The sequence below is a fragment of the Ostrea edulis genome, chromosome 1 (assembly GCF_947568905.1).
Source record: "Ostrea edulis chromosome 1, xbOstEdul1.1, whole genome shotgun sequence".
Taxonomy (NCBI): Eukaryota; Metazoa; Mollusca; class Bivalvia; order Ostreida; family Ostreidae; genus Ostrea; species Ostrea edulis.
In genome coordinates, this window is record NC_079164.1 from 10,424,143 (window position 1) to 10,434,550 (window position 10,408).

The following is a 10,408-nucleotide window of genomic DNA, read 5'->3' on the forward strand; positions in this document are numbered from 1 at the left end:
ATTTTCGAGAGGGACGTTAAACAATATTCAATCAATCAATATAGATATTATACATTTATACACAATAAACTACGTCTACCTTGCCGTAAAATATATGGAATATGCACGAAGTTGCCCAAGGGTTAAATATGTTTGAGAGGGACATATGAAGATTTAGCATCCCTGGCACGTGACTGTCTAGACCAATCAGATTACGCGTTGCATAGAATTCTGATACTGAGGTATAACAAGAGGCCCACAGGCCTTATCCGTCACCTGAATACTAGTGAAAAAGTATCACTACTTCCATGGACTATGAAATCTAAGCTAAATTCTAATATTCAGCAACAGTATAAAACAAGATGTGTTCTTAAAACTTCACTGCCCTCAAAAGTGCATACACTGATGAAAGGCTTTAAATATTAGGTGTATTAACATTAAAACATCAAAATATATGACTAATTTGGACTCATCCTAAAGTCATAACCCTGGGTTATGAAATTCACCATTTTTTGTACATCCTTTTCTGCTATTTCTAAGTATGCACTTAGATTTTATACATTATCAGCAAACTTACACATAAATACTATATATACTAAGTTTGGCCCCACCCTGGGGTCTGAACCCTTACTCTGGGGAAAATCAAATTTACAATTTTGGTAAAATACTACCTGCTCTATCCATTTAGTTTAAAGAAAATGTTATTTAAGTGTTTTACACACAAACACTATATAACAAGTTTGGTAGAAGTTTTCCCGCTCTACATTACTATGTATTTAGTTTTTCTTACATGTGTGTGGTCATTGAGAAGATTTTTGAAAATTTGTCATTTTGGGGTAGTTTTTGCCCTGCCCCATAGGCCCCAGGAATCCTGAAATTTACGATTTATATTCCCTATGTTCCAAATATGTTTCATACCAAATTTTGAAAAGAATTGGAATGATAGTTATCAAGAATTTAAAAATGTTTATTGTTCACACATTTATAACTAACCATTTTGGGCCCACCCTGATACCAAAACCCCTACCCCTGGGGTCATCAAATTTATAATTTTGGTAAAGGACTACCTGTTCTTTTTAAATATCTATTTACTTTCAATTTAGTATCAATAGCATTAAAGAAGATGTTATTTAAGTACGTGTTTTACACATAACACTATATAACAAGTTTGGCCCCACCCTGGGATCAGAACCCCAACCCCGGGAATCATGAAATTTACAATTTTGGTAGAGGCCTTCTTACTCTACATTACTATGCATTTAGATTTTCTTATATGTGTGTGATTCTTGAGAAGAAGAGTTTTGAAAATTTGTCATTTTGGACAGTTTTTGCCCCGCCCCTAAGGCCCCAGGAATCCTGAAATTTACAATTTATGTTCCCCTTGTTCCAAATATGTTTCATACCAAATTTGAAAAGAATTGGAACAGAGTTGGCGAAAGCGCTCAAAATCTGTCGGACACAGTGTCCTATAGATTGCTAAAAAGTAACGAAAACTACAGGACACACTTTAACAGCTGTGAAGCTGTTAACAGTTGTGAAGGAGAAACTTCAAACTTACTGTGCGACTACATATGCCAGAAGTGGTGTTAATCAAATGTGGATTCTAAAAAATTCTAAAGAACTTTTAGTAAACTTGAAATCACAGAATTTCCCCCAAATCAATAGCATTAAAACCTATGACTTTTCAACACTATACACGACCATTCCTCACGATAAATTAAAGACTAGACTTTTTGACATCATAGACAGTTGCTTCTTCAACAAAAACGGAAAACGGAAATATTCATATCTAGTGATCAGTCATTCAAAAACTTGCTTTGTTAAACACCACTCTGATTCCACGCACAAGTACTCTGAAGTTGAAATAAAAAATATGCTAGAGTTCCTCATTGACAATATCTTCGTGGTCTTTGGTGATCAGGTCTTCCAACAGTCTGTTGGAATTCCCATGGGCACGAATTGTGCTCCTTTGTTAGCTGACCTGTTTTTATATTCATATGAAGCAGAATTTATTCAAAAACTTCTACGTGAGAAGAAAAAATCTCTCGCTGTGACCTTCAATTCGACTTTTAGATATATCGATGACGTTTTGTCTATTAACAATGATAGCTTTCATTCATATGTCGATTTGATATATCCCTGTGAGCTCGAAATAAAGGACACCACAGAGTCGTCCACGTCTGCTTCATACTTAGATATTTTATTGAAAGTAGACATTAACGGCAAACTAACAACTCAACTGTATGACAAACGGGATGATTTCAGCTTCTCCATCGTCAACTTCCCACATTTATGTAGCAATATTCCATTATCACTTGCATATGGTGTTTATATATCTCAACTGATTCGATATGCAAGAGCTTGTTCTGCGTATAGTCAGTTTTTAAATCGAGGTAAGCTACTGACAAACAAGTTGATGGTACAGGGATTTCAACAGTCTCGATTGAAGTCAGCATTTCGCAAATTCTATGGTCGTTATAACGATCTAGTTCGTCAATACAACCTCGCATTGGGTCAAATGCTGTCTGACGTGTTTCATACCGATTGTTAAGCCGTTCTTGGCACACTGATTTTGACTGCGGATAACTCCGTTTACCTGATCAAGATATGGGGCTCACAGCGGGTGTGACCGGTCAACAGGGGATGTTTACTCCTCCTAGGCACCTGATCGCACCTCTGGTGTGTCCAGGGGTCCGTGTTTACCCAACTATCTATTTTGTATTGCTTGTAGGAGTTATGAGATTGATCACTGTTCGTTATCTTCACCTTGCACTTAAAATTTGCCGGACCCAATAGAAAAACATCAACTTATGTAAAATGCATTTTTAATTAACATGCATCAATTAAATTCTTCACTGTATGTAGGAATAAAATGTAAAAATCTTAGAAGCCATTCAGTTTCAATTTCATGAATGATATGTGTCATCAATAATTCATTTGTTTCCTCATTCTGCTCTAATTCACTGTCTGTTTCACTCTCAGGTTCCTCTTCAAATTCACTCTCCGTGTCCCCTTCACTGATTGTCTCAGCTTCAGTAACATCTGTGAAATTAAATTTATGGTACAAATTTCATTTTAACAAAATTACCATTCAAAAATTGCAAGTTTTATTGGTACTAAATTAAATATCAAAATAGCTAATCCTTACCTGCAGTTGCCTGATTGACTAGAGTCAGTACCCCATTGCCCTTTCCAACTAAAGTACAGTTTCATCTACCTCTACTTCCAACATCTACGTCTAGTACAATTCCTTCTGTTTCATGTCTGTGGTCTATCTTTTCTTTCTCATTGATTTTTCTCCTGTAGTATAACCTTCTTGGGACTTTTGGAACCCATCTATCACAATAACAATGATGAATAATATCATTTATGAATAAAACCATTTATAAATCGTTTTTCTTTTAGTTGAAACTCGGGTATCAATAAAATGTTAATATCCATCTAATGTCATATGTTGTGTTTTATGCAAGGTGAAGATAACGAACAGTGATCAATCTCATAACTCCTACAAGCAATACAAAATAGATAGTTGGGCAAACACGGACCCCTGGACACACCAGAGGTGGGATCAGGTGCCTAGGAGGAGTAAGCATACCCTGTTTATTCGTGGAATAAAGAAGAAATTTGTTATTAATATCAGTCAGTTACCATCCAGTTATCAATGGCAGGAGTAGGATCAAATGCCTCAACAGTCTCTGAGTTTGCCTTAACGTTCATGCAGTCATTTAGATGGGCATTGGACAGCCGCTGTCTGCGGTTTGTTTTTGTAAGCTTCATCTGGTTGAAGGCAGATTCGTTAGGAACAGATGTAGCTGGTAAGGTCCTCAACAGGTCAATAAGATGCAGTACATCTTTAACTCCTCTATTGGAGAAAGTATTCCACACATCTATCCAATCAACGGAGGCCAGATTGTCTTTATACCTTTAAATAGAAAAGAGAATCAATTTTTTTTTAAAACTGACAGTTGTAATGAAAGTAGATTTTGACATATACATATATTTTACGATCATAATACTTTTTCTGCACTATTGTTTTCAGAAGATTGCATTGGTCTTTGAGGTCATGTGTTTGTATGTCTTGCTTTGCAAGGGTTTGGGCAAATCGTTTGGGAGTTTCTTCGATATGATCATTCCCATAATCTGCAATGCCAAGATATATGGACATTTTCATGAAATAGTTTTCATCATTTATGATTGAGATTAACCCCATGACCAAGTGATTGTTTGTTACTGTAACTAGAGCAAGGTTTGTGATTACAGTCAATATGTTAGCAAGTTAATGTGAAGGTGATAGTTAAAGATTGCAAAGATATATGTTAAGCCACCTATAGTTAGACATGCTACAAGTTATACTGCACTATATTATATTGCTGCTACAAAGCATTAATTTACCTGTTGGCGTTTCTCTGTGAAAGAGTAAATGGAGGATCAATTTACAAAAAAACAACAACAACAACAACCCCCCCCCAAAAAAAACCCAACAAATTACAACTGAATGAAATAATATATTGTTATTTAAAGTAAGATGATGAAATGTCCAAAATATTTTTATAATTACCCTTCAACACAACAGGCCAGTTGCTGAAATTTGAAACTTCTGTGAACTGTACATCATTTAAATCACTGAATCTGGACTTTATTGCTTGTGTGATCTTGTCAATCAGCTTCTCTAGGACAATAGTGCTGTTTAAAGGCCTGCCTTGCACTGTCAATGATATCCCAGATAGTTCCTTACAGCCCTCAATCTGCACCAGTACATGTATCTCACTTTTACTGCAATGCATAACAGTGCTTAATCACATTACCCATGAAATAAATTTTATTGAATGTTAAATGAGATAATGAATAATCGTCAAGGATTCCCTAATTGTTTTGTATATGTACAGGAAATTCATAAATTTAATAACAAGATGGTATCTATAGGTATACTTCATTTACTTACTGGTATTTAAGTGAATTCAGCAATGGAATTGTAGCTTCGGCCATCAGATGAACATCTGCTAGTGTAACTTTCATCAACTGTAGGCAAAGAGAAAGTTTTACCAAAGGTTTCAGGATGTCCTTTAAAAATAAACATGAAAAAGATAGAATTTGTGCCCTCTCTCAATGCTGTGTATACAAAAAGACCAATACATGGCTTGTGAAATTCATGTCAATTCCCATCTTACCCTCAGCAATGTGGCAAACACTATAACTTGATAGTTTCCAAGTATTTTAGCTAACCCTTCACCTTTAGCATTTTTGTGGGATTCATTCTGCAGGTGCACGAGATATGCTGGAAAGCCTCTGAATAATGTGGTGAGTGCTCTTTGCATATGGGGCATCCATCTACTTCCAGATACGCGATGAGGCATGGTTCCTTTAATTTCCATTACCTTAACACAATAGAGTGAAATGGAGAATCAATTGCAAGATTTGAAGCATCAATTACTGTAAAAGAACCATGCATGTATTTGTTGTTTACCTTAAATGTGCTCTTAAGGCACTTGCGCTGCTTATGACTGCGTTTGTAGAAATAGTATATCCCCAGCAAAAGAGTAGTCAGTCTAGCATACATGGTATCAGCCTTCATCACATCTTTGAACGCTAGTTCGAGCTTGTGCGCATGACAGTGAACAGCAATTATTTCAGGGGTGTCTTTCCTAAGCAGGGTAACCAAACCTCCCTTCTTACCCATCTAAGAAAGAAAAAGAGCTGAGTAAATTTAACTGCAAATATAACAGCAGGGAATTCATGAATGCTATCCTGTCACATCATTCACCATACTATAAGAAATAAAGAATGTGTACTAAGAATAACTTTTTAAATTATAAACAAATTGTTTACCATATTTGCCGCTCCATCGCATCCAAAGCCGACTAGGTCGGTTGAATGGAGATAATATCTTTGAATTTTTTCTAACACAAAGGCATGAAGGTCAACTGACGCCCTGGATTTTGGTTCACCAATACACAAGAATTTTGTTTCCAATTTTCCTTGAATACAAATGCGAACAAAGTTTCCTGTTCAACGCAGTTCTATCTGTACTACCATCCATACTCAGACTATAAAACTTGGCGGTTTTAACTAAGTCTGACACTTTGTTGCTTTCATGCAAGGCAATATATTCTAGAAATACAGTTCCTGATTTTCTATTGGCATATGTTTCACCGCAGTCTATCCCCTTTGCCTTGTCCAACCCTGTCATCCATTAAATGTCTGATAATGGGCGGTTATTTTTCACAAGAGCATGCACATCTCTAAATAGTATTTCCAATTGTTTTCGTTTGAGTTCGTTCAAGCATTTCAGTGTTTGTCTTGCTACCGTCTCTGTCGGTTTTGCTAATGCATTTCCAAACTCGACTGCATCCTGATGGAGTATTGAAGCCTTGTGATCAGCGAGTGCACTTATTTTGAAATTAGAACAACCTTTAACGAAACTGTTTGGATATTAAGTTCGGTTTCTCTTTGACTCGACAAAGTTCTTCTCCTTTGTGCTATCAGTGTCAGCTTTCGGCGGCGACTTTCTTTTTACAGACTCCGTCCATTTAATTGGCCACATCATGGCACATGTAACACGCCGCGCCAAATCACGATACCGGATATACGTAACCGACGCATAGACACCAAAATTGAAATTTCCGATATATTGTTTTGACCCCCCCCCCCCAAAAAAAAAAAATCACCGTAATACTTTTCAAATGTTTAACATTATCATATAAAAATAACAACTTTTGAAAAGTAATACATCATTCTTTTTTTAAAAAGTATTTTACTAGTTTATTCTGAAAAATCTACCGGACAAGGTGTCCGGCGAGGTACCATAATTTGTCGGACATGGAGGAAATCTACCGGGGATCGCCGGTGGGCAGGCGTCTTTCGCCAACTCTGATTGGACTGATAGTTATCAAAAAGAAGTTAAAAATGTCCACACATTTAATAACTGACCATTTTGGCCCCACCCTGATACCAAAACCCCTACCCCTGGAATAATCAAATTTACAATTTTGGTAAAGGACTAACTGCTATTCCTAAATATCTATTTACTTTCAATTTAGTATCAATAGCATTAAAGAAGATGTAATTTAAGTGTTTTCCACATAAACACTATATAACAAGTTAGGCCCCACCCTGGGGGTCAGAACCCCTACCCTGGGGATCATGAAATTTACAATTTTATTAGAAGCCTTCCTGCTCTATATCACCATGCATTTAGTTTTTCTTACATGTGTGTGATTCTTGAGAAGAAGATTTTTGAAAACTGGTCAATTATGGGCAGTTTTTGCCTCGCCCATAGGGTCCCAGGGGTGCTGGAGTCCTGAAATTTACAATTTATGTCCCACTTGTTCCAATGATGCTTCATACCAAATTTGAAAAGAATTGGAATGGTAGTTATTAAGAAGAAGTTAAAAATGTTCAATTGTTACGGACGACGACGGACGAAAACCAATTGCAATAGGTCACTTGAGTTTACTCAGGTGACCTAATAAATATATATATAGATATATACAGACAACGAACAGTGCAGTGATCAACCTCACAACTCCCATAAGCAATACAAAACTGAGAGCTGGGCAAACACGGACCCTGAACACACCAGATGTGGGATCAGGTGCCCAGGAGGAGCAGGCATCCCCTGTTGACCGGTCACACCCGCCGCGAGCCCTTTATCGTGATTAGGCAAACGGAGTCATCCGCAGTCAAAATCGGTGTGCCAAGAATGGCCTAACATTTGAATCGGTATGAAACACGTCAGACAGCATTTGACCCAATGATTGGTTGTATTGGCAAACTAGGTCGTTATAACGACCATAGAAATTGCGAAATACTGACTTTAAACTAAACCGTAAAAAACCCTGTAACATCAACTTGTTTGTCAGTAGCCTGCCTCGATTAAAAAAAATGACCATACGCAGAACAAGCTCTTGCGTATCGAATCAGCTGAGAGATACAAACACCATATGCAGGTGATAATGGAATATTGCTACATAAATATTGGAAGTATTTTAGAAGGCAAAAAATACCGGTATTACAATTGTTATAATGTACATTTCCAACATCGGATATCGCGAATGCGAAACAAGGGACCTAATCACTAGGACACCATGTCTGGTTGACCGTAGCTCGATAAGGTAGCTCATCTGGTGTTTCAACAATACTCTAGTAATGTACACTGTACCGAACTTTGGTATTCCTAAATTTTAACACAAATTATACTCCGTGGAAGTATATACACTTCGTGTTATCACAGGATTTGTGGGCCACATCATCACTTAGAACGGTCATGTGATACCTACAGACAGGTTCATTTAGATCGATGAAAGTATGAAATAGATTAATGAGATGTGGTGACACTGATTTAACTATATCAAAGCATACTTACTAGATTGCATTAACGGTAAGTTAATTCGGGATTGAATTTTAATCCGGTTCCGTTTCAAAACATATCGATTCGTAAATAGCTTGTGGTCTTTGAAGTCCCAATGAAACTACTTAGTCATCTGTGCTTACATATTAACGGCGTTGAATTGTTTTAAGCAAATTTTAATGCAATTGTTTTCTAACATGCGACATATAATAAAGTCGTTGAGCATGTATTTTCTGAACTCCTCAGGTAACTTTTTATGCTAAGGAAAGGTCCGTGATCTATAATACTGAAAAGAATCACCTAGATTTCAGTGTAGGTAATTCGGGAAAGTGAACACATTATTGGAATAACTTAGAGTGTGTGTACTTCTAATTTAGATTTAACTTCTTTATAGTATACCAACAGATAGCGCACTCCTACCTCAATCTGTCGTCTTAATTTAAATACTTTGAAAGATAATCGACCTGGAAGTAGAATGATTGATTTATTGATTGAATCTTATTTAACACGTCCCTCCGGAGAATTTTCACTCATATAGAGACGTCACCAATATCGGTGAAGGGCTTCAAAGTTAGACCTATTGCTCGGCGCTTACCGCCATTGAGCAGTGAGGGTTCTTTAGCGTGTCACACCTGCTGTGACACGGGACATTTGTTCTTAAGGACATCTCCGAGGACCCGTGACTTTCACACCTGATGCCGAGCGTTTGGCAATGGAACTGTCACTACCTGTTTTAACGGCTTAGATCTGTCGCGGCCGGAATTCGAACCTCGACCTTCTGCATGCGGGGCGAACGCTCTAAGCTTTAAACCACCGCGGCGGTAGGAAGTAGAAAGAAAAAAGAAGAAGACTATTTTCCCCATTGTTTTGGCGTAGATGGTTAGTCCAGTATAACTGTACAGACCTTGCTGTTTCATATCCACTCCATCTATGATACAATTATGGACAAAGAAAGATTCAAATAAATCTACTAAATTATATATTTTGATTAGTGTGCAATTTGAAAATTAAACTTGGTGATTTAATGTAAAGCTATTGATTGATTGACTGAATATTGTTTAACGTCCCTCTCGAGAGTATTTCACTCGTATTGAGACGTCACCACTACCGGTGAAGGTCTTCAAAATTTAGGCCTTCGCTCGGCGCTTATGGCCATCGAGCAGGGAGGGATGTTTATCGTGCCATACCTGCTGTGACAAAGGGACCTCGGTTTTTGCGATCTCAATTGCGGTCCGCCCCATTTAGTCGCCTCCTACAACAAGCAAGGTGGTACTGAGGACCTATTCTAATCCGGATCCCCACGGGACTAAAGCCATTGAAATACACATTGTCCTAAACCAAATGACAAACATGCCATAAATGTTCTTCAGTCATCTGAAACATCTAAAAGTTGAATGTTTTAAAGAAACTAAACCGCAGTCTCTAATGAAAGGTGAAGATAACGAACAGTGATCAATCTCATAATCAATACAAAATAAGTGGTTGGGCAGACACAGACCCCTGGACACACCAGAGGTGGGATCATGCGCCTAAGAGGGGTAAACATCCCCTTTCGACCGGTCACACCCTTCCTGAGCTGTATACATTGATAGGTAAACAGAGCAATCCGTAGTCAAAACCAGTATGAACTACCTAAACAACGAAACACGTCAGAGAGCACAAGACCCAATGGCCGGTTTTGTTTATAAATTAAAAAGTTATAAGGTAATATGCGAAATTATTACTTTAAACAAAATTGTTAAAACTCATGTAACATCAATTTCCTTGTCAGTAGTTTGCCTCGATTTAAAAATTGATCATGCGTGAAAAATGCTTTTGCGTATCAATTCAGCTGAGAGGCATGTTAAAGGGATTTCAACAAGTCTTGTTTAAAGTAATCATTTCGCTGAAGTGTGTAGTTGTTATTATGATATAATTTACGATAAAGTATTGAATAGCCAGTCATTGGATCGAACGTGTTTCATACCAAATGTCTGGCCGTTCCGTACATAATAACAGTGACTGAATTACTCCTTTAACCTAATCAAAATATAGGACTCACTGCGGGTAAAAAAAGAGAGGATGTGTACTCGTCCTAGGCGC

General features: G+C 37.4%; 1 protein-coding gene and 1 long non-coding RNA gene across 2 annotated transcripts; both read right to left on the reverse strand.

Moving 5' to 3' along the window:
* Nucleotides 1-2,795: 2,795 nt before the first annotated feature.
* On the reverse strand, nt 2,796-4,417 carry LOC125665494 (uncharacterized). The gene is made up of 3 exons (XR_007366232.2): nt 3,628-4,417; nt 3,128-3,315; nt 2,796-3,021 (listed from the first exon to the last, which is right to left on the reverse strand). It is a non-coding gene; the product is annotated as an uncharacterized LOC125665494 (long non-coding RNA).
* Nucleotides 4,418-4,490: 73 nt separating this feature from the next.
* Nucleotides 4,491-6,242, reverse strand: LOC130047403 (uncharacterized). Its single transcript, XM_056142330.1, has 3 exons — nt 5,210-6,242; nt 4,922-4,998; nt 4,491-4,752 (listed from the first exon to the last, which is right to left on the reverse strand). Exons 1-3 carry the CDS (start codon nt 5,231-5,233, stop codon nt 4,491-4,493), a joined length of 363 nt encoding a protein of 120 aa, XP_055998305.1. The 5' UTR covers nt 5,234-6,242.
* Nucleotides 6,243-10,408: the final 4,166 nt, after the last annotated feature.